Below are 24876 nucleotides of genomic sequence, written 5' to 3' on the forward strand. Positions count from 1 at the left end.
CCCTCGCATGGCTCGCTCTCCGTGTAGTGAAGGAGGTGTCAGGTAGCAATGAGTGTCTATTGACAGTCCAGGTAGTTGTAATGATAGAGCAGGAAGTGGGTACAGCACCACTACTCTGAGAAGTGTGGCTGTGCAGGGGATCTGTGCAAACGTGGCTGGGGATCCGCTGGCCATTGCTTGCTAGGGAGTTATGAAGTCAGAAATGACCTTAGGCCTCATCTGCCATAAAAGTGATGTCTTATTGGGAACATCTATAGAAGGCAACATCTCTGTAAAACAACCTGTTACCTCTAAGGAAAGAAATTTTACTGGCAAGTTGTGTTTATTAAAAAAACACTGTAAGATACTGCTATATATCTTATTTATTTGTTGATTTATTTTGTCCATGGGTGAGGTGTGAGGGAGGTGAATTCATGCTTTGTTTTCCTTTTTGACCTTTTCATGCAGGAAAAGGACCAGCGCAGCCTAGATATCAATACTGCCAAGTGCATGTTGGGCCTTCTTTTAGGAAAAGCGTGGTCCCTTTTTCCAGTATTTCATCAGTTTCTAGAGGTATGGAATTGGAAACAGAACGATGGGGTTTTTTAATCTGTCTTCTCTTACGCCTTTTAACTCAATGTAGAATGAGCAGCTGTGAATGCTGTGTTCTGATTTAGGAAATAGTAACCACCAAAGTAGCACATGCAACTGGTTGTCTTTCCTTGCTTCCTTTTTCCTAAATTCCTATGGTGTTAAGATTTGTGTAACACAGAACAAACTATAGAATGTTATTTTTTTTGCTTTTGGACTTTATTTTCTTGCTGCATGTTTTCCTGTAAAAGATATCTTAATCAAAAGCATGTTTCAACACTAGTTTAAATACCTGCTGGTTTAATCTTTTATACTTTTAGATGGCACGTATACATTAAAACAATAATGCATCACAAAGTTTAAATTTTCTGTAAGAAAATCTGAGTTTGAGACAGTTGAAAATACATGTCAGTAATTTCTGTTTCTTGCCTCAAGCAGCAATCAAAATACAAAGTTATCAATAAGGACCAATGGTGTAACGTTCTTGAATTCAGCAGAACAATTAACCTTGACCTCAGTAACTATGATGAAGATGGAGCCTGTAAGTATTACCATATGTTGATGATCTAAACTAATTTATTTCTCTGAGCTTAATCATTCAGTATCCTTTTACAAAATTTTGTAAAATACAGTTATTTGATCTCTCTACAGGGCCAGTATTGTTGGATGAGTTTGTGGAATGGTATAAAGGAAAACAGATGACATAGGAGTTTAACTATGCACAGCCACTCAAGAGTCACTGTTACCACAGTTATGTCAACCATTAGCCATAAACTGCTATTTGTATCAAAGTGCATGCTGCTTTTCTTGCACTGCATCCCTTTGGCAGGGAACTTTCGATGTTTGCTATTTAACAAGCTAGCTATGCTTGCTGTTTAGCATTGTTCTCTTTGAAGGCTGCTTTGCATTTTGTATTTACACTACGAATTGGTGAACTTGCCAGAGTCTTCACTGTGATTATGTGTATATTGCTGTCTAAATTTTGTATATGTGTATAAAAAAAGGCTTCACCTAGGAATTATTTCTGCAGAAATGTATTGTAAAAATAATCTCGTGGCATATTTCTAATCATCACTTACATGTCTGTTGAAACTTTAGTTATTTTTTCTTTTTGTCTCTAATGTAGCATTTCAGCCTTTCTGGACATAGTTATGTGAAGAACTATTTACAGTTTCAATGTTACTTTTGAGATGCCAATTTCTGAGAAGACATGCTGTGATTTCCTTCACCAGAATTCGCCAAACCTGACCTAATGCTTTATAGGAATGAAACACTGGTGTCTTAAAAATATGTATACATATAAATATTTAAATGCTGTAATAGTTGTACATGCCACAGATGATTTCCATTCAAAGAAAAAAGTACTGACTTTTTAATGTTAAAACTGTGGTAGTCATTACAGGTAAAAATGAACAAATTAAAATACCTTTTAAAAATGGGTTTTAGACTTTTTTAAATTGCCATTGGCATACTCCTTTTAATTTTTGTTGTACCGAGAATGTTTGATCTATGTTGTGATGTAGTGACCCAATGACATTGAAAGTTCTAGCTGAAATTAGTGGTTTGAGGAATGAAGTGTGCTAACCCCTAGCACAGACATAATAAAGGTTTTGGGTTTTTTTTTTTTTGTATGTAACACTAGTCTTTCCAAGGGCATCCAGCTTCATGTTTCTAAGTACTGAAAAATATGATATTGGAAAAAACACGATATTGAATAGTCAAAGTAGTACTTTTTCTTTCCTGTTGGGGATTAAAGTTTCCTGGCAGAATGTCCATTGCAGGCAATGGGCATGGAAGACACCAGCATTAAATGACAGTACTTTTTAGTAGGGACCACTTCCTGTTTTGCTCATCTCTTTATATGTATGGGATGGTTCTAGTGATTATTTTGGGAAAAAATGAGTGAATGGAATAATGTTGAAGTTCTGTAATTTTGTCATGTTGTCTTTGCCTTACCCTTCTTTATGAAGTAATGTTAGAGTTGCTATTTATAAATAGGTCCTTAAAGTATCCGGTGCTATTAAACTTTGATCCCCAAGGATTTATTGAGATGTTATCAATTCATGGAGCATTTAATGACAAAGGGCCAGTGGGTATTTTGGAACAACAAATAACATTATTTTTCTGTAGAAATATTTTACGAGGTATTGGCAGTTTTGTTACTTCCCTAGAATGCGATCCTGAGCAACAAGAGGAAAAAGTTTTATGTTGAAAATTTTCTTCTGTGATGAAGGGTCTATCCTTGCCATCAAGGTAGGAACAGCTGCCATTGACTTGACCCATTTCAGGATTAAGCCTAGTTTAGCAAAAGCACATTAGTTTGCTGCCCTGGGCCAGGAGGTTGTAATTGTGGTGCTACAAGTGGTCAGTTGTGTTCAGATCTGGTTGTTGTTGTTGGTTTTTGTTTTTCAAGCTCAGCTGCCAAAGACAAAAACTGTGTGTCTGTTTGTGTATATTTGTATATACGTAAATATACAATATACATGCATATACAAAACATAGAATTCCATGATGCTAAGAAGAAAATACTACCTGTCCTGTGAAATAGCTACATTTGGGTTTCTGTAACACTAAATAGCGCTTTATAAAATTAGTAGTGGTAAAACTTACACAGTCAGTGCTTTCTCATGTACTACTGTACATAACCTTAATTCCATGTTTGATGCCAGTTTGCACAAGAAATTAATTGAGTGGAGTGTGATATTTAATGTTTACAATAAGCCTCTTAAGAAAACACACCTTTTATTAAGACTTCTGATGTAAATGTGTATATTACAATAGTATTACTGTAATGGAATACCAGTGGAGCTGCTGGTTTAGTTCTTCAAAGAATGAACTTAGAAGCAATATAACTTTTAACATTAGGCCAAATTGTGATTGCCAAGATTTTAAGTGAAATAGGTGTAGTTGTTCTTGAAACATTAAGCTAGCTGTTGCCTCTAGGAGACTGTTCAGCACAAATTGGTGTGAATCCTGCAACAAATACAAGTTTGTATAAAAGGTTTTATATGTCACAAATAACTGAGTTTCCAATAATGGAAGCAAGAGCCAAAGACACTTTTAATCTATTACTGTTACAGGTATAGCTTTCATACAACAGGGTTGACAGAAATCGGTTCAGCCAGGTCTTGGCAGTTTTGCAAATGTTTATCAGAATAAAAAAATTAATTAAAAGCAAAGAAACGGGGAAAGAAACCTCAGAAAGTACTTGGCGGTGTAAGCAAACAAACTTGTTCTTTCAAGTTTTTTCTTTTTGGGTAAAAATCAGGAGTGGTGGAAAGGAAGAATGTGTTTGGAAATGAATGAGATACTGCAAATTTTTATTCCATATGAAACAGTATGAATCTGTAGCCATCAGCAGGTTTATAAACATGCATCTTCCTAAAGTAAACCACAGATTCAATTACAGCTAGTAGAGACGGCTTTACTGACATTTATAGTGAACAAATGACTAAAACGGACCTGTGTGATTTGATCACACATATCCATCCTGCTGGTTTTGCTATATATGCTGATAAGCAGGAGATCCTAACATTGCCTGCTCCTGTATATTGGAGAAACTTTTAATAGTTGTGGAAACTTAACTAACCTCCTCAGTTAATCTTGTATTTAGTACAAGTGTGGCATTTGCCTTTTTTGTTTATTATGCCATTAAATAGCTGATGTAATTTTCTTTTTTGTTTGATTGTGGGCTCCCCACCCTTCTGAGAAGTAATATACAAAATATGCTGTTTTGTGGGACAAGACACTGAGAAGTCATTCCTGAAAAAGTGTCATGGGTCTTGTGCTAATGTTTCTGGTGTACTGTTTTTGAACTTCTAGCAGAAACTTGATGATCAATTTACAATTCATTTTTGGTATTTGGGAGATATAAATTGGAAAGACAGTTAGTGAAAGGAAAACAGTGTCCAGACTACAGCAGTTGATGTTCTTTGATAGATGACAAAAATTTGGAGCTTTTTGGACTTAATAGTCTTAAAGATCTTTTCAACCTGAATTAATATTCTATTAATATTAGTAACCAAAACAGTCCATGAATTCAATATCCTTCTAAAGCAAAGTGATACTAAGTATTTAAAGTATTAATATAATTCTCCATTACTGTTGTTTCTTCACTTTTTATCTTTTCAAAAGAAAGCAAGGTGAAGAATATAGAAGTTACTGAAATTATTTATGTACTTGAGTTTTCAGTTAAAACCTCTTTAAGGTTGTCTTTAAGCTACAATAAATACTTAGGTTATCTTTGTGTAGCCATTTCTAATTCTGTTGTGGCTTCTCCCATTTAGCTAAAAACACGTGTATTTCATCAGAAATATGCTCACACAATCAAAATTAGTTACAGCTTATTGCTATTGGTTAATGTTCCCAAGTTACTGTTTTGAAGGACAATATGAATGGACTTCACTTGTGTTAAGGTTTTCCCAGATTTGTTGACCCTTAGTCATAAGTATAACAAATTGTTTGATACTCTTGGAGTTTATATAGGCAGCTTTAAAGGTTAGCTTGTGCCCTGATTTTATTTATAGCTGCTAACATACCTCTTTCTAGGCCTTATATTTTGTCTTTTCATATTGTTCTAACAGTATATAGAATCCATCCACAAACTGAATGGTTTGTTTTCTGTAAATGAGACCAAAATTCAGCTTTTTTTTTTTGTTTACTTGCTTTTATTTTTGAAATCCTTGCTTGCTCCCCCACTGTGTGTGTGTGTGTGCATGTGTATGTGTGTCAAAATAGCACCGATTGACACTGCTGTTGCAGGAACAGCAGTTAACGTGTAACTGTGAATGCTTTATGTCTTAGTTATTTGGCTATTACATAAATAAGGTGTGCTAAACTCCTGTGACTCACAATGTGATGAAAATACTGTTATGCCACCTAACATGAGTTAATTCAGTTGATTTTTTTTTTAGGTCTTTTCATGGTGTTGTTGTAAAATGGCATCCCACAAATAAACAGTATTTGTGTTGGTTTCAGAAACTGACTTCAGATTTTTCTGTGATTCATGCTTCAGAAATTCTCATATCTGAACATATATCTGCAGGCAGCCTTTATCAATTATTAGCAGGGAATTTGTGTGTAGGATCTTGTACCCCTTGTTTCTAATAGTAGAGCAAATCAGTATTTAAAACTGTTGGGAACAGGTACGTGATCCAAAAAGGCTATGGTTCAAATGGAGTGTGCCAGTGTAAAACTACTTTAGTACAAAAGTTTTCTATAGTAAGCCAATTTGAGCAGAAATGTCTCAAGACAAAATTTTACAGAAGCATAATTGTTATATGAGTGTACCCACTCATCTTGGTCCAGCCTTTTGACCCACAAGTTCCTCATTGAAAAGCTGTTGATGTATGGACTGGATGAGCAGATAGGTGGACTGAAAACTGAAATTTTAGGGCCCAGAGAGTGGTGGTCTGCAGAGCAAAGTCTAATTGGAGACCAGTAGCTAGCGCTGTACCCGCAGGGTCAGAGCTGTGTGCAGTCCTGTTCAACAGCTTCATTACTGACCTGGGTGATGGGGCACAGTGTCTCCTCAGCAAGTTTGCTGATAGGACAGAGCTGGAAGTAAGGGATGATAAGCAAGAGGATCGTACTGCCTTCCAGAGGGACCTCAGCACGTTTGAGAAATGGCCTGACAAGAGCTACATGAGCTTCACCCAGGAGAAGTGCAAAGTCCTGCAGCTGGGGAGGAGCTACACCAGTATCCGCTGAGGGCCACCCAGATGGAAAGCAGCTTGGCAGAAAAGGGACTGGAGGTCCTGGTGGGACACCAAGTTGGAGATGAGCCAGCAACAAGTCCTTGCTATGAAGAAGGTGAGTGGTTCCTGGTCTGATTCAAAGTATTGCCAGCAGGCTGAGTACACAGCACTGGTGAGGCCACACCTGATACTGCGTCCAGTTCTGGGCTTCCCAGTACCAGAGATAATTGTGACATTCTTGAGAGGGTCCAGTAAAGGGCTGTGAAGATAATGAAGGGATGGGAACTTCTCTCCTATGAGGAAAGGCTTACAGCTGTTTAGCCTTTAGGAGAAGAGAAGGTGCTGTGGGAAGTCTTACTGAAGTATTTAAATATCTGATGGGAGGTTGTAAAGAGGACAAAGACTCTTCAGCCAGTGATAGGACCAGAGGCAGTGGGTATAAAATGAAACACAGGAGGCTACATCTGGACATCAGAGACTGCTCTTTTTTTCTGTGAGAGTTGCCATGCACTGTTACTGAGACTATCCTCAGAGGTACTCAGAAGCCATCTGAACATGGTCCTGGGCAACTGGCTCTCAGTGGCCCTGCTTGATCAGGATCGTTGGATTAGGTGACCTCCGGATACTGCTTCCAACCTTGACTTAAAATAATACTTGAAATGAATGTATTTACATTGCAATTAGAATATTGTAATACAGAACCCATCCGGAAGAAGTTTTTCATTGCATTTATGTTTCTGATGAAGGCTGGGATTGGCTTTGCCAGTTCTCAGAATGTAGGCTGTTGCTTATCTGTATTTATCAGAGGGGGTGAGTCACAGTCTTACCTACCATGAAACATTTACTCCTACTATCCAAAAAAGTTTCTTTTGTTGGTTATGTGTAGGTTAAACGTGTATGTCTTCTCATATTTCAGGGTTATTTTCCAGCCCAAACTTCAGCATATTAAGAAAAGATTGAAATGCTTTATACCTACAGCAAATAACTCAATTATCAAGCTATTATGTGTTTGAAAATGAGAGTTTTGTTTTATTCCGATTGCTGTATTTGAAGTTCTTGATCTGCTCTTATAACTTCTCTATTTTTTCGTGTCCTGATTCACTGTGTGAGGGATTCTGTGTCCTGTTGATTGTGGAGCTCGGCAGGCCATTGTATTGTCAAGTCAATCATTGTCAAGTATTGTCAGCATCCTCCTGGCTGATTCATTTACAAATTCATACAGCATACACTCAGGCGCCTTTTTAATTGAGCTTATTCTGTGACTTTGTCTGATTTCCCACAGTCAACTGGTATAGTAACAGCAGTGGGCTTCCTCCTAATGTATGTGTCCTAGAAAATTCTCAGTGGCCAAATAAGCTAAATCAGTTAATGTGAACAAGATGCAATGGATGAAATGTAAAGAAAAGTGAGGATACAGTTTTGGGGTCAGTGTGTGTGGGACTGTAATTGTATACAGAAGGGCATGTTAACATGGGGTGGATAGGGAGGAGCAGAGTATGATGAGTACTATGTGGAAGTCACAGAAGATGCAAAGGTTTTGTATTAAAGAGCACTTGCTAATGAAATGAATTAATATGAAGGAGAAGCAGCTGAGTGGATATGAGTGAAGATGTGATTATAAGAATGGAGAGATGAGTAGCAAAGGACAGTGGCAAGATTAGGCAGAAATACAAAGATAAGTTTGAGATGAAACACAATATTTTGACAGTAGAATGAATACTTTGCCACATGTTGAAGTGCCACTATAAAGGAGCAAATTTACTTTGACAAGAACAGAAACTTTTCCACAACTTTATGGCATAAAGGGAATTGTGGAAATCCTGCAGCTTCTCACAAGTGGTGTAGTCTGCCCTCACCACTGCAGCATTCAGAAAAAAAAGAGAAAATTATTTTCCAATATATGTATTTTGAAATCCTGTTGGACTGTTGAATAAGCAAATGGCAAAACATTTCAGTGTATGAGATATCAACAGAGCACTTGAGTGTGCTTTTTTCCCATGATTCACAAAATTGCCTTGCCTTGTACAACTAGATTTCTTAACATGTTATCAGGTGCAACAGCCAAGAGAGATGTTAATGATGTTTGAAGACTTGAAGATATCAAAAAGAGCAAGTTGGTGCTTTTTTTCAGGCATTGCGTTTTTAAAGTTTTGGCCACAAGGAACTGGTGTGGATAATGAGCTTTAGTGAAAGGTGGCAGTAGCTCTTTGTTCTTAGTTTTGTCTTTAAAGGTAGTTTCAGTGATGTAGTGTGCCATTGAACTTGCTCCTCTTGTGATGGAATTAAAATGTGTTCCTTCTGTTTGGAGTTTTTAGGAGTTAATTGTGTCTTCATGAAAGAGTTTTCCCAGAGTTGTAGCCAGCTTCCCACATTTTCCCAGAACTGGATCTGCTCCCTTTCATGATGACTTTTCCGTTCAAGGACTGCATCAGTGGTTACTGAGTCAGTTGAAAGGGTCTTGGGCTATATTCAGAGGTAATTTTATCTTACATTTGCTATCTTTTGGCTGCTAATGTTCTAAAATAGCAGTTCTGAACTGCTTTTAATTTTCCCCTCATAAGTAAAATTCTCAAGTGTGTATAGGATCCTTTGTCTTTTTTTAAATTACTCTGCCAGTGTCACCACATCTGCAAACTTTGGGTGATGTCCCATTATAGCTACATTTCTATAAATGATGTTTCTGCAAGAATTGAATTATATTCTGTTTCTCTGCAGAAGCTTGTTTTCTCTCTTTTGCCAAGTTAAAAAGTAATTTTTGAAATGTAATTGAATATTGCTTGGACTTTATTTATCTTTGCAACACTGGGAATTCAGAGATAATGCATAAATCTGGTTCAAAAAGCAGAAGACAGTAGTATGTACTATTTCACTGCATAGGTTGAGTCCCATAAGAAAACACAGCAATAATGTAAATTTCCATGTTGCATTTATTTTATTAGACAAAAAGACAAAACAGTGAGTATCTGAAGCAAATTCCAAGGGAAATGATATATTGGTATCAACTACCAGTAATGAGGAAGTAAATATAATTCAGCAAAAGCTTTATTAATATTGTGGAGTAGCTTTTTATAAAGTCTTTTATAAAGTTATTGTGTTTTTTACAAGTACCCTTCTAAACAAAAATAATTTCACTTTAAGACAGAATAGTGTTTGCACCTGCTGTAATGACATACACACTGTGGGAGCTTAGTATTACCATTTTGTGTTTCAACTATTGGAGTTTGTTTTCCTGCTTTGCAAAATATTAGCAAATCCATCAAATGCTCTTTTCTTCTTAACAAAAAACTGGTCCTGTCCTGAATTTGTCTGACTTTTTTGACTGAGATTTTCACTGGAATTTTGGACGTGTTCTACAGTTGTTGCAGAATGGTTCTCCAGGTCTGTTAAAGTAGTGTGATCCTTCATCTTGGTGGAATCAGTGCTTTCAGAGGTTGTATTTCCTGTAGGCTTTTGTGGGAAGGAACATGAACTGTATGGTGTGCTTTCATTAAAGAAACATTGCGGGATTGAGAAGGAATATTCATCCTCATCACTCTGATCCAGTTGGAAGCAATCATCTGTTGTGAATTCTGACTGTGTTTTCCCACAACTTTGAAGATGCAGCAGAACTGCAGTAGGATTACAACACTGTGTTTCTTCAGGCAGACTGCAATTGCTGGTATCTGGTAATTCTGTGAATCCATCAGAATTTTTCTGATCAGAACCTCCTTGCATTTTATCTCCACAAGCCTGCTTCTCCTGTGGTATCAAGTCATCTTGTTGTGTAACAAACATGAAATGTTCTTCAGCTGTCTGTTCAGGCAGCAGTTGAAGAGATGATTCTTTGCTGGAATGCAGCAGTGATGGTTCTTTTACAATTTCATTCAAGCCAGTATCAATGGGAGCAAAAATAAAGCCATTGTCCTCAGATGTGCTCATGTTTCTTCTTAATGTAATGTCTGCTTCATCATGATTCTTTTCAGGGGAGTTCCTGGCTATATTCTCATCTGTACTTCCTGCTGGTGCATTTTCTTTTTGTTCTGTGTGACTGGAGCTGAGGGAATGCTGTGGTTCTCTGGGAAGCAAAGACAGCTGCAGTTCATCCTCTTCAGAAGTTTTCTCTGTGTCATATGTGGGAATATGTTTTAACTTAACTACTGTGTTACCAAAATCTGTACTTTGACTGTGTAGAGAATCAGAAATAGGGTTTTGTACTGTTGACTCTGCATTAGTAATATAATCAAATGTATTTGGAATTTCTTGACTTGAAGAACTAACTGTATCTAAATCTGATACACTTACGTGGCCACTGCATTTATCAGAGTAAGGGTATGCTGTTTCATGCATAGTTGTATCTGATCTATAATTAATAGCGGTTTCAAAATAGGCACTGTTCTTATCTTTATTTTCCCAAATCTGCTGAAGTTCAGCAGTAATGTCTGGAGACTCTGGTGGTGTTACGAACTTCTCAGTTCCACTGTCTGTATTGGCTTCATCTAGCGATGATTGACAGACTGGCAGGTTGTCACTAACACCAGGTTGTTCCAGTTCAAAGTCTGCTAAAGAACTACAGTCACTCATTGTGAATGGAGACCCTTCAGTTGAGGAAATGTCACCAAATATATCAGCTAAAGCATCTTTTTCATCTGAATGTATCCTTTTACAGTAATGCTCTGTAAGGGGGGAATTTTCTATTGTTTCATAGATGCTAAAATTCTCAATATCTGCATCTCTTCTGGAGCTGCTGGGTGAAATAAAATCTCCAACATCACTAGGTTTATTTCTGTTGATATTTAGACCAAGTTGTTCTTCACAGCTTTGCCTTCTGTGCATAAATTTTGTAGTGTGCCTGTGTTCATTATGTGAAACAATACCTTTTCTTTCTGGAGAATCTGGTGTAGCTTTTCTGATCTCAGACTGCAGCAGACCCGAGTTGTTTCTTACTTTGCTGTTTGATGTTATTTCATTGCTGTTCTGGCAATCTGTCCTTACAAAAAATAGTCCAGTATCATAAACATTTATACTTTCATTATTGTCAGTACTAGATCGGACCTTTGAAAATGCTGGTATTTTCTTTGTGTTGATCTTAGTATTGCTTTGTTTCTGGTACTCTGCTTTGGGATTTGGTGAATGTACACCACTGCAAGTGACGTTTTCATACACAGAAGTTTGTGTAGGAAAAATCTGTGTGTTTCTTAAAGAGTTCTTATCACAAAATGATGTATTACACTGTGTATTTGTTGGCTTGCTTGCAGAAGTCTCTCTGTCAAAGGTTTCATCTGAAAAAGCTTGATTAGAATACGTGCATTCTGAACCTGAATTTTTGTTCCTGTGCATGAGTCTCCACAGGCTCTCCAGGTAGGGTCTAGCAAAAGCACCCAGACAAAAAGCACAAACAAATGTAATGAGCACAGAGAGGGAGACGGCCAGTGCGAAGTTTGGCTCTGTTTCTTTCTGTCTAAAAACAGTGTTAGTGTCTCTGGCTTTTCTAAACGAAAATGCTGAAACTCCTTCTTTCACCTCTATATTGTAAATGAGATATTTCTCTTTTGTTGTATTAAAAAGACACAAATATAATCCTTCAGCAGTTTTCTTAGCGTTGTATATCACTAAATTATTCATTTCATCCAGTGTCATATGAGGAAGACTGTGATTTTTTGAAATTCTGCCCTTAGGTGTCCACCAAGAGACTCCATTGCCTGAAATGAAAGAAAATACAAACTCAGTCTATTTTAAAATAGTATTGGTTTGCAGGGTCCAGTGATGTTTTTAAGAATATACTCTGGACTGTCTCTCATAATTTTAACTGTTTATTATTTACCCCATTTTCCTTTTATCCATCACAATAATTTTACATGGTACAAAGTCTGTTAAACCATATTAGCCTGTCCCTACTGCCTCCTGTCTAAAAACACAGTACATGTGGGGTCTTAATTGCAGGCTTTACAAGAAAAATCATAATGTGAGGGAGGAGGTCACTGAAATAATCTAAGCAAGTTCAAGGTTGTGCTAGAAACACCTGCATCTTCCTTGTCGAAGAGACATGTCTACAGCCAGCTGCTCTGCAGCCTGGCCATGGTCACTGTGTGCAGCTTTGGGATAAAACATCACCTCCTAACTCTGTGTTTCAACCACTGTGATTTTCCTGTAGTTGCTGATCTGACTGCAGCAAAAAAGTCTGTAAATCAAGGGTATTTGTACAGACTGAGTAATTGTTCCAAACTTGAGCTAGTGTGGGCCATGGCTGGTTGTTGGCTTTTAGCAATTGGTTTCAAGGTCGTATTTTTGGCTTTGTCTTTGGATCAGCTTTTGTTCCAAGATGAGTTTTGCTGCAATCCAGTGTGTTGATTTTAATCCAGGTTTCTGTGACTTTTCTGGTAAACAGACAAGGCAGGTGGCATTTCTGATAGGTCCTGCATATTTTAATTTGGGGATGAAGTATTCCTAGGGCAAAGCCTTACCACCTCCAAGTGCTATTAGTCCATTAGAGTTAAACCATTTTTCCTTACGGCACATGACAAATACACCTTCTGCTCTAAGTTTGGTCTTGTCTGCGTGGTAAGTCTTGCCTCTATAGGTTTTGTTGCTTATACCCTTAATGTTATCTATTAATTTTTAATGTAAGTGAAGTGTGTGCTACAGTAGCTGTACTCTTTTGGAAGAAATGGAAATCTTTTTCCCTGCAAATAAACCTTCTTTTCATTTCACTGTAACTGAATATTGGAAACTATTACATCCTTCTTGGCTTTCTACATGCCTCAGAAGTTCCACCCCACTATTTGGTCCTTTGTTTCAGCCCAGAATGAACCAATGCATTTGCAATGCATTACTTATTGAAACTTATTTGTATATAATTTGGCATCACTTCCTCTAACGTAAGGAAGAAGATGACTCAGGAAACCTAACTTTCAAATAATTCTAAGCTGAATACTACTTTCTAATGAAATATTTTTGCCTGTTAAATTGTTATTCAGTTATTTTTAAACAATGTCTTTAGAAATACACTTTTAAAACCAGATTTATATGATCATTTTGCATTCATTTGGATTTTAGCAGCGTTTGGATGGAGTGCCTGATGTACATACCCCTTATGTTGTCCAAGTTACAGGTCAGCACTGATGTGTTACCCATTGGGACTGTGGCCTTTTTGAGCAAAACATTGTCCTTGCATTTTAAATGGAAACTTGAAAGATACAGCAGAGGTTTGTGGGAGTTCTTGTCAGACTTACTATATGAAAGGCTCCATTTTTTCCTTGTGGAGTCAAAGACAAAATTAAATAAATGTTTAAAAGCATTTAGCCTGCAGTTAAATATCCAGGCATTCTTTGAAAAATACACATCAAGTTGAAAAAAGTTTAAACTGACTAGTATCTGTGGTAGAGGGATTGTCAGAGCATTTTCACGGAGATCCACAACCTATTTGGAAATAATACAGAATTTGATAAGGCTTACAATGGAGTTCTTAGTGCAACATCTTACAACAGTGTTTTAGTGTACAAGCACTAATGTAGTTCTGTGAACAATACATGTGGTTAGGATTTCGGTAATGTTGATTGAAGCATTTTAACGTAGATGAAAAGTTTAAATTGTGCTACTTAGAATTCTCCCATTATAGACTTACCTCTTTTGTCAATAGGGAGCTGCAGGGCTCTTGCCATGGAAGGGATGGGGGTAGAAAGGGACATGTATGTGTTTAAGGCAGTTATGGGTTGGTTTGTGGCATACATAAACTGAATTTATGGTTATATCTTGTACATTTTAGTGTGTGTGTTTTCCTACACATAAAAAGCAAATATATAAAAATATTTTCACCATTTGCTCTAGTTTCTTAATTGTACACTAGTATTATAATCAGAACCATATAATCATGCTGAATAGTTGGTAAATAGTATCTTTAATGATTAACATAAAATATTGGAACAGATGTATTGCTTTCCAACCTGTAATTTGTTGAGATCTCTGAAGGCATCTGGATGAATTTTAGTTATCTTGTTGTGTCGCAGGTCAATGTCCTTCAGCTGTGAACAGTTTTGAAAATCCTTTGGGTCAATCCGTTGTATGGCATTGAATGACATATGGACAGTTTGTAAAGACTGCAGGAGGCCTAGTCCTAGGAAGAAAAAAACCTATTTTGCATTTCATATTCTTGTTTTCCCAGTTGCATCAAGTGTCTTTATAAATTTTTTTGCAACAAAATACCTTCAGCTCCTCACTATTGCAATGAGTGGCTGCAGCCTTTGTGCTATGCCTTTCCTCGTTAGGGGTTGTCCCATTCTGAAAGCTGCATAGCATCAACAGCTGGCATATTAAAACATTCAGTCAGTGAATGTCTTAGAAATTGACACTATCATAAAAGCACTAGCATTTCTTTGTACTATCAAAATTATTCTGACTGTGATCTCTGTGCTTGGAGCAAGCTTCTCTGGAGAACTGGAGGTAGGAAAGGGGTGTGAAAAGGGTGGAATATATTGAGCTGACAAGATCTAAATATGTCAGATTTAAGTAGAAGATAGAGATGCAAAAGGTGATATAGTATCTCCTATCCATTTGCATGGGCAGTTTCATGGGAGTTTTTCGTATGTGGAATTATTTGAACTGTATTCATTGGATGTAAAACCAAATGAAAACAAAACCATGTTGTTGCTTATACCTATCTGCTTGTGAATTATGAAGCCTTACAGTGTATTCTTCAGTGTATCCTAATTACAATAAAATCCACCTGACATAAGGAAGACTTTTGACTGCTGGAGGCACCTCATTTTTTTGAGGTGCTGTGAAGGCAGCCCCTGAAGCTCCAGCCTGCAAGGTCCAGTGGAAAGGGAGGCACGTGAACACTCTGCATCCCCACTGATGCTGAGTGTTCAACAGCACAATGTCACTTCAAAGTGATTTTTGATCATACACCATTGTTGAGAAGGTACTAGTTACTTAAAAATTTTGCCCTTGGTGTCACCTTGTTCACCAGAAACCTCTTCTCTGAGCCAGCAGTTGATTGCTGAGTAATTGATCTTTGGGCTTACTGTGAAAAGCAGAGGGAATGATTCGTTTCTAGTATAAAACTAGAGGTAGGTGATAGGAAAGGCATACAGAAGTTCTGGCAATTCATAAATTCATCAGTGCACCTGCATGAGGAATTATACTGTGACTACTTCCCTGAATTTAAGTTCGTGCAAAAATATACACAGGTATGGCAGGAGTGGGCAGCAACCTTACTCCTGGGGGGAGTGTGGGGGCAGGGAGCTGGCAGATGGGTTTCTCAGTGGGAAACCTCTGCTATAGAAATGCAGTTTGTGTTTTCTTTCCAGAGCTTAAACCTCAGAATTTTAGTGAAGTGTTTTGGATAAGAATAAGTTTCTGAACTTGTTTAAATGAATATACAATTTAAGTATAACTTGAAGTAAGGTGGTATGATGCACAGCAATTTGAACTTAAAAAATTGAGTCTCTTATAGAAGATTGATCAGTCTGACCCTTGGAGGCATCCTATAATGAGCAGTCATATTTATCTATCAAAACAAATCTAATCTCCATTGATATATTTTATAATGTAGGCTTTTCTATACTGTAGATACCTTGTCTATACAGACAAAATCATTAAATGTGCCAGGGACTTATTTAAAAGCATAAAAGGAATAAAACAGAACTTTCATGACCCTATGTAGGGGCAAATATCTTTGTGTGACGTGGTAGGATAAGTGGTATTTCTGTTTGTCATCACTTGTATTTTGAAACCCAAATGAATCTGATGGTGTTATCAGACATCAATAAATTCAATGTATTGTATAGGATAGGGCAGCTTCTGCTTCATTTAAAGCAGTTGGCCATTGTGAATCATCCCTGGATAAAGGCTAAGCTGTCCAGCATAGTTCAGTAGACCAGCAAAGCCTTTCTCAAAATCTCTTAAACCCTACAGCCCTCTCCTGTTACACCAAGGTGTCACTCTAATTGAGTATTAAATAGAACAGAGCAAAATTGTTTGGAATGATCAAAGTGTATTTTCCTGTCTCTGAAATACTGAAACTGCAGCAAGTTTTATTTAAGAGCAATGACTTCCTTCTGAAGGGTAGTATGAAATTCATGATCTGTCATTTTTTTGACCTTAAGGTTCACGACTGGGATGTGGAAGCTGGTGTTCTAAAGATCCTTACTCCCTCTTCCTATACAACAAGCAAGAATACTGCTTGGGCTCTTAATTATAAGTTATATTTGACTGCTGTTAACGCAGTACAGTTGCTAAGACTCTATTAAAAAAACTTAAAGTAAACAACCAACCAATTTACTTCCGCCTCGGTATTTGCCGGTGGAACTTTCCCTCACCTTAAGTATAATAAAATGAGAAAGTCACATTCTGGATTCAGTAAGATGTATGAATTATATCCAAAGCCAACCTACCCCTTGGGAGTCAAGTCCTTAAAGATTTTTTAAATGCTTACCTCTTGGAACTGTATTAAGATTATTTCTTTCAACTGACAATACTTTCAAAGCAGGCAGGAGATCAACAATGCTGTACTTTTTAGACTCATGTGCAGGTGTAGGTATGTCCAGTGTGAGGGTGTGGATGGCATTACCACTGAGGTTTAGAGTTTCTAAAATGGGTAAATTTGTACAAGTAGTTAAAGTGAGTTCAGAAATCAAGTTGTTACTGAGGTTCAGGTGTTTTAGTATCCACTCTTCATTTCTTCCATCAGAGCACACAAAAGTTTTAATATTATTGTAACTCAAGTCAGCTGTTCCTGCTATTTGTGATACATCTTCTGGAATAGTAGATATTCTGGTAAAAGAGCAATTCAGTAAGAAATGCCCATCCCACCGGCACTCTGAATGTTGATGTGTAGCTGGAAAAATCCGCTGTGACTTGGTTCCCACTGATCCAGGAAGATTAAAGTAAAGGACCACAGCTATGACATGCAAGTGAAGGTTATCCATAGTATCTATGTATAAAATGTAGAATTATGGTTAAATTCAGCACAACAAGAATAAACAAAAAATATTTTGACATTAAAAAAAATCAACACCGAATAACCACAGCATTACCAACATTCTGCCTTAAACATTCAGTTTTGGAGTCTTACTTACTTTCAGAAAGAACATTCATAAACTGGTAATCTCACCCCTCCCCATCATCTATCCCAAAAAACAATTAGGACCTTTTTTTTCTTTTCCAGCCTTTTGGTCGAGAAACACAACTTCTTGGGAGCTTGAGTTCTAATGACAGTGGAGACTTTTGAACTCTGCTTCAGGTACTGCACACAGTTACACTGAGCAAAGTCCACCACATACAATCTATGACAAACAGGTGTGGAACGTTTTTATACTTCTAATTTCCATATCAATAAAACAACAATGTCTTTTTAATGAAAAACTATATTCCTACAAATAACACTTCTGAACTCCAGCTGCATTTTAGAATTTATTGTTTTATTTCAAAACAAACATTTGAAATTCTACTACCTTTCACCCATTGGAACAACCACCACATTTACAGATGGTGAGAGCTCTTCACATGCAGGTTGTTTCAGTGTACCCAGTATGGCATTTTACAGAGGCATGTAGAGTGCACTTTATACACACAGAATCTTAAGTGCATCTGTGGGACTGAAATAAACAGTGTTCCACTCAATGTTTTAAAAACATATAGAAAAATGTACCATAGGCAGTTAGAAGATAAACAAGTAAATGCTCAACAGAAGGCATGTGTGGTGCCAATGTTTCTTAAACTGTGTAATATAAAACATTAACAATACATAGTGTCTAGCAAATTAGATAATTTATTTCATTTGGTATTTTTATCATTGGTTTTGCTACATTTTGACAAAAAAATCCATAGTTCAAAAACAGTTCTGCAGAACATGATTTAAGAGTACCTTTCTGACAAATCTTTCAGCCATATATTGCACACAGTATTTTAAGATGAACTCTTGATAATTATAAGAATCCAATACTAGAATATAGGCATGTCAGTGTTAATCAGAGAAGAGCTTTAATATGTGTGTAAACTACTTGCTCAAGACATTTTCAAGATGTACTTCAGCTTTGAAGATACTGCTCTTTATATTTTTTAATGTGTTTGCATTTGTATACATAAAGTGACAAACTTCCATTAGCATGAGAGTGAAAATTCTAAAAATGTTAGTTTATTTCCTCCTTTTAACTTTAACAGATACTAATTGAGGCACTGCTTAGCAGCAAAGATAGGTGTAAAGCAGCAAAATGTGTGTTAGTGTTTATTAACTATTAACTCTGATAAAACTATGAGGTCCATGAAGGTAGTATGCAAAATTTTAGTACTTCCCCATAATCTTTAATGTGACAACTCAGTGCTTTTTGCTACATTATATTCTGCTTATTCTGATTTTGTCAGAATAGCTCCACTGCTGTCCAGCCCCAAAACCCCAACAACTGCTAAGCATCAAAATCTGTCTTTGCCTTTGAGCAGTGAGGGAAATATGACTCCTCTGATCTCCCCTCCCCCATGTGCTGTAATGCCTGACTTACAAATGAATATCCCTCCAAAAATTACCTCCACCCCTACACATTCTGCATGAGTGCTTATAGCCTTCCACTAAGTTCAGAATTTGGGACCTTAGATATGAATTTCTTGTTACAGCAGGAGCTGATATGTATTTTATGGAATCCTATGTACTTTGAGCGCTGTAAAACAAGGGTAGATAGTTTACCTTCTGTAACAAATAATCAGTTCTGAAGTTAATGTATAAAACTCGTACAACTTTTAGGTAAAGAAGTGTGTGCTTATCAAGAAATTTGTCAAAAATCTGTTTTAAAGTCACTTTGAGACCTCCAATATTAAGGTTACTTCATGCTTCTGCAAAACAAAGCTATTTTAAACTGAAGAAATACATGGGGTGGGGAAAGAAGGAATCTTATAAATAGCTGGTCTATTTTTAGCAGAAACCACACATCACTGCTGCAAAAGCAGTTGGAAGACTGTAATAGGCCCCATTTCACCATAGTTTCACTGTTGACAAATTCTGATACACATGTATTTACCCTCATGTCCTACCATCACATTTAGAATTACCTGCAGTTTAACTTCAGAATTTAATTCTGATGTTCTCAGTAATGCATCAGTACTGACATTTATGGGGAAGGGGATATCTGACCACAGACACTTCTGCAACAGTTATGCTGAGATTATTACCTATCAAGTAAGGGACTCAGACACTGTTCACAGAGCACCCAGGAAAACACTATTTTTGGGTAGTAAGCAAGTTGTAAGTACATCTTCAAAAATGTACTTCTAATATAAATACGTTTTATAAGTACTTCACATAAATTAAGCAACTGCAGAATGCATTAGCTGCACAGACAGAATAGAAGTTCAAGCAACACTTCAATAACCGCAAGACTACTTCAAAATTCAGGTTATGTTTCCATACTCAGTATTACACTGCAAATATGATTTATGATAGCACAACTTTTTAACAACATGGCAGAAATAATGTGATATTTTAAAGTGAATCTGCCATTACCCCTCTCAGTACACATCTCGTAAACCACCTAAGTTTGGGGTAGATCAATGTATCAACAAGAAAGAAAAGTCTGCCACTTCAGCCATCCTAGGAAAATCTATTTCCAACAAAAAGTTGACATTCCTGTTGAAGTACTTCAGACTGCAGCTGTGTTTTCAGCAGTCTTCAAGGTCTTGGGACATAGGACAAAAATCTCTAGTGAGAACTGTAGGCAGTAGACTTGTTGCCAAGATCATGTTCTTTACATATATTCTACTGATCCCAATTTGAGAAGGTACTTCAATATGCATGTACACTGAAAGCTTACAGATTCAGTGCCACTATTGCAGCTAACAGGATGATGACCTAATACTGCTGACCGTAACAGCCTTTTCTTAAAAATACTATGTAAGAAATGTTAGTATAAACTGCTGTAGAAAAAGAAACCCTTGAAGGCATGCAATTACTTCATACAAATATATGTAAACACAAACGAGACATGTCCCAGCAGCAGTTTGTTTTAGTGTGTGGCTCCACACGGGTTGACAGATGTCTGACAGCCCATGTTATGCCCCGTCACCTGGACCTTGAACAGCGTCCCGTCCGCACACATGCAGAGCTTGAAGCGCAGCCAGTTGCCATTATTGAACTGCTCCCCGTAAGAGGAACTTGGCAGTCGTGACGGGCTAACCATCACAGTTCCGTTCAGGATGATGCTGTTTTCCTATTAAGGAGAGAAAAAAAAAAAAAAAGTTGTAAAATTACAGCTTCTAATATAAGTAAGGCAGATTGTTTTTGAGAAGGACAGACTGGTTTAATGGATAAATATCATCTCTAGGATAGCTGTAGAATCAAGAATAATACAAAAAGGTGTGTATACAAATGTTTAATTTTTTAATGAAAGTTATAGCAATACCTATGGATTTCTTGACTATAGTCAGCTTAACTATACTTAACTATTCCGGTGGTGGATCAATATTGAGAAAGACAGCAGTAAGCTGACTTTTCACTTTACATTCTTATTAGCAAATGCAGTTAATGTAAAATCTATAGACATGAAACAGGAAACAGTGTTTGAATTCATGCATGAAATTCATTCACACTTAAAAGTGCATATACCTTTATTTTTATCCTTCTTTTTTGTAATTCCATATATACTGCCATCTTAATCTCCAAAAATCTTAAAGGAATGCTAGTGAGTCTTACAGCAGCAGCACAGAAGGTGCTATAAAACTATATGCTCTACTCTTCTGGCAAAGGTTGTCACCTACCAGAGGAGCTTAACTCCCTTTCATGTCAGTACAGAGGCAAATAGCTTAGCTTTAACTGCATAGTAGGTTTTTAGTGTCTTAACAAACAGTAGTAAATCAGTGTTACCTGAAGCTACTCAACCACTACTTAACAGCAAAGTAATAAACCATCAATTTAAATCCTACTAAATATACTGACTTTCATGCATGAGCAATTTATATAAAATTTGGAGCTATATAAAGCTACATCAGTTTACTATCAGCCTAAATTTGAAACTAAGCTGTTAAAAAAATTGCTTTGATTTGAAATACTTACTGCTTTTAGTTCCATGTTTCCACCCATTCGAAACTCAATTGTCTTGCCTGTGATGAAAACACCTTCATTACCCCGGACAATGGCACGACCATCAACCTTTATGTTTAGATCACTGGTTGCATTGCTGGTAATCTAAGAACATAACCAAAAGAACTGTATTACAGATTAGTGAAAATGTGCCACTTGTGTATGTCTCAGTAACTTGAATTACCTTAAAAGTAGTGCTGTGCAATTTAATAAAAAACTTGAATGTACTTCTTGCACTTCTGCCATTAGCTTCTGCATATTTATTATTTTTAATGTTCAACTTCAAAACAAGATTAATGAATTTTGGAAGGTATGTAAATTTAATTTTTTGTATAAAAATAATATAATTCATATGACAATTTTATGAGATATGCAGCTAACACTTGCACCAAATACAGGCTTCATATTAAGAGAGATTATGTAAATTTACTCCTCTGTTTTCACTTAATCTGTTCCTCTTACGTATTTTTAGTTGTAGGTGTATTTTCTTCAACAGGATTGCTCAGTGCTTCCAAAGGCACACGCAACCCTCTATAAATACATTAACTCTACTCTACTGTTACCCAAACAAACAATGGGCTGTATTCTTATTACTAACAAAAAAGAAAAGAGACATACCCTCTCTGTAGAGGCCTTTTGTACATTCAAGATTTTAACTCCATTTGGCAGATGAAACTCATGAGTTTCATAGTCGGTGCTGAACAAAGTATTTTGTGTTCGTGGGTCAACAAATTCCATGCCAATATCGCTGGTAATAGAAGTTTTGTCTTTTTCCACGCTAAGCTTGGTCGTTCCTTGCTGAAATACAATCTTCAGAAACAAAGCCATGAACTTAATGATTTTTCAAATGTAACATTTATTAGCAATGTGAGTGTAATTCTCTAGTATTGCTCACAAACATTCAATTCATGGTATAACTTACAGGCTGATTATTCCCAGTGATCACCAAGTCTTCATTCCGTCTCCCTCCTACTGTGCTTTTATATAAGGGATGTATAACACCCATGTCAGACACTTGCTTAAACCGCAGCAAGCCACTCTCGTGGAATTCCATACTGTCACAACCATTGGGACCAATTCTTATCACTGCCCAGATAACCAGGGTAATCTGAAAGAGACACACATTTTCAACAATTATGTTGATCATTCGCATCTTCCTACTGCAATTATTATATTAATTAGATGTTTTATTTGAACAATTATTAATGCCAGGGTTTAAATAAGCTTTAAGAGCGAATTTACTTTAGTCTAATCCTACTGAAAACATCATAACACATTTAATTATAAAAAGCATTTTAAATTATTTTTAGACTTACTTGAAACAGTAACTAAAATTATTTTTATATATATATATATATGTAGACAATGTTAAATCACAGCCATAATTACATCTTTTTTCTGTTTAAGGTTAATCATTGACTAAATAAATTTTCTGAACAGTTCAGCTTGGTATATACTTAACGCTGAACAGCAAGAATGCATCCTCACATATGGATGTGCAATGATGAAAAATAATTTAACTCCCATTGACCAAGCAATAAAAATGTGGCTATTAGAACAATGAAGCTTTAAAGTGCAGTGTCTGGTTAATTCTGAGTGTTCACATACAGCTCTGTAATGTAAAATATAACCATGTTTTATATGCTATATTTCCTGAATGTGTATGTACTAATAACTCTCATGGGGTGACCATGGTAACCAAAATAACCATGCCTGAATTTACACCATTCTTCCATCTAATCTTGCTCAGACTACAAAAGAACTAAAAAGAAAGGAGAAAAAAGAGGCTCTCCTTCAATACATTTTATGTCCTCAGCCATACTAGAAAAGTTTTATTTTTTTTACTGAACTGTCAGAATGAAATATGACCTAATGTTGCTTACACTATAGCTATTATACTCACTATCAGATTGATGACGGCCAAAATAAAAAGAACAACAATCACACATATGGCCAAATTGCCTTTCCTGCCACGTAACCCTGTCTTATGGAGACGGTCTTCATCAATTGGAATATATCCTGCTTTGAAGTTACTGTTGTGCTCCTTATTAACATTCCTGCGTTCCACAGCCTTCTCTCGCATAGACTTCTTCACCGGGCCGTTAGAACTTTGCTGTAACAAAAGGCAAGGGTTAGCTTTAAAAGGCATGTAAATTAGCTACAATGACACACTCATATGTATGCAAAAAATGTAAATTGACTGGTATAATATATTGGATATTATGTTCAGTATTAGATTTCAGTCACCCTGCTGTCAGAATACACACTTTGAACCACAGCAACCTCTGCTCACTCAGTGACTAAATTTAAAATCCAGATACTTTCAGACAATATATGGCTTTATACATAATTTTTATTGTGGCAAATAGGAATTATTAATTACACTGTTACAGATAACAAATTAAAACAAACGAGCTACCAAGAAATTCATCAAGTTTTTACCTCTCAGGGATGATACAGGACATAATCCTACAGGTCATCTGCCAATACACAGGATTTTAGTTCCATCCACGCTCATGTCAATAGTCACTCTCAGTAACTATTCAAAAAGAGTGTGGTGGATACAGTTTTAAAATTAGTTTGACAGTACAGGGTTTGCACTCAACTCTTACTGCTTGCATGCAGCATTGAGAAAGATACTGTGAGGCTTCAAACCTGGCATGGGGAACTTGGCCAGAGTAGCTTTCATGTAATAATCTGAAGTTATCAGATTGTAAGGGATGTCCTGTCAGTGTAACAAATTAATAGAAAAAAGTCTTGGACATATTCATAGTGAAAATAAACCTTTAATGTATTTTTCGTAGCTGTTCAAAATTTTGTTCCACTTCCCTTGAATGGAACAGTTTGTTATTTAGGGATTCACATCTTCAAAGAAGGAGTTTGATCTTTTGGACGGAATTAAGTTTGTTCACTTGAAATTAATCCTAAAGCTACACCTTAAGTAACTACACTTGCACAGGTCTACGCTGATGTAACAACACCGTGTTTTCTGCTGCTGCTGCTGCTGAACTAATAAGAGATGGTGTTGAGAAAGGTGCTTGACCCGGATGAGTTTATGGAGGGTTCGGTCCCTCGGGGATGTTCTGGACCCACTGCGACCCTGCAGAACACACACAAGATGCGGTGCCCCGCAGGCACCCACCTCCCTCTCGCCCGTCAGTGCCTCGATGCGCGCCTCACTCCCCGGGCACAAACTATTTCTGTCTGTCACACACCCACGCCTGCGGGCTCCGGGCCGCCCCGTCCGGACAGCAGGCTCGGGCCGCCTCTCCCCGGCACTGCCGAGCCCGTCCCGCCGCCCGAGCGCCGTGTCTCCGCTCCCCGGCCGGAGCGCTCCGGCACCACGCCAGCCTCGCCCACGGCCGCGAAAATGGCGCCCCCGCCCGAGCGCCCCCTCCGCGAGCAGCACCCCCCGGCCGGACCGCCTGCTCCCCGCGGCCCCGCTCCCCGCTGGCCCCGGCGGGGACGGCGCCGCCGCCTCCCCGCGCCCGCGTCCCGTTGCAGACGGACCTGCTCGGGGGCGGCCGCCGCCATCTTCCCCCGCCGTCGCCGCCGCCGCTGCGCAGGGGG

The 24876-nt window shown here is 37.4% G+C and overlaps 3 protein-coding genes across 13 annotated transcripts in view; 1 reads left to right on the top strand and 2 right to left on the bottom strand.

Annotated features, from left to right (window-relative positions):
- DCUN1D4 (defective in cullin neddylation 1 domain containing 4) overlaps window positions 1–2010 on the top strand; it is a 37756-nt gene extending 35746 nt beyond the window's left edge. For all 11 annotated transcript variants that reach the window (XM_014262931.2, XM_005517719.3, XM_088056316.1 and 8 more), the window contains 3 exons: window positions 448–552; window positions 1009–1111; window positions 1222–2010. In XM_014262931.2, coding sequence (XP_014118406.2) covers window positions 448–552; window positions 1009–1111; window positions 1222–1277 — 264 coding nt within the window. In that variant the 3' untranslated portion in view covers window positions 1278–2010. The remainder of the gene's footprint in view (window positions 1–447; window positions 553–1008; window positions 1112–1221) is intronic.
- Window positions 2011–6663: 4653 nt separating this feature from the next.
- LRRC66 (leucine rich repeat containing 66) lies at window positions 6664–17434 on the bottom strand. Its single transcript, XM_014258712.2, has 5 exons — window positions 17392–17434; window positions 16678–17175; window positions 14186–14355; window positions 13331–13661; window positions 6664–11944 (listed from the first exon to the last, which is right to left on the bottom strand). Exons 2-5 carry the CDS (start codon window positions 17168–17170, stop codon window positions 9474–9476), a joined length of 3465 nt encoding a protein of 1154 aa, XP_014114187.2. The 5' UTR covers window positions 17171–17175; window positions 17392–17434; the 3' UTR covers window positions 6664–9473.
- Window positions 17435–17641: 207 nt separating this feature from the next.
- On the bottom strand, window positions 17642–24868 carry SGCB (sarcoglycan beta). Its single transcript, XM_005517718.3, has 6 exons — window positions 24817–24868; window positions 23210–23419; window positions 22229–22414; window positions 21925–22116; window positions 21280–21411; window positions 17642–20437 (listed from the first exon to the last, which is right to left on the bottom strand). Exons 1-6 carry the CDS (start codon window positions 24838–24840, stop codon window positions 20234–20236), a joined length of 948 nt encoding a protein of 315 aa, XP_005517775.1. The 5' UTR covers window positions 24841–24868; the 3' UTR covers window positions 17642–20233.
- Window positions 24869–24876: the final 8 nt, after the last annotated feature.

Source organism: Pseudopodoces humilis, chromosome 6, assembly GCF_049639895.1.
Source record: "Pseudopodoces humilis isolate 2021_Gansu_Grassland_sample_001 chromosome 6, ASM4963989v1, whole genome shotgun sequence".
Lineage (NCBI taxonomy): Eukaryota > Metazoa > Chordata > Aves > Passeriformes > Paridae > Pseudopodoces > Pseudopodoces humilis.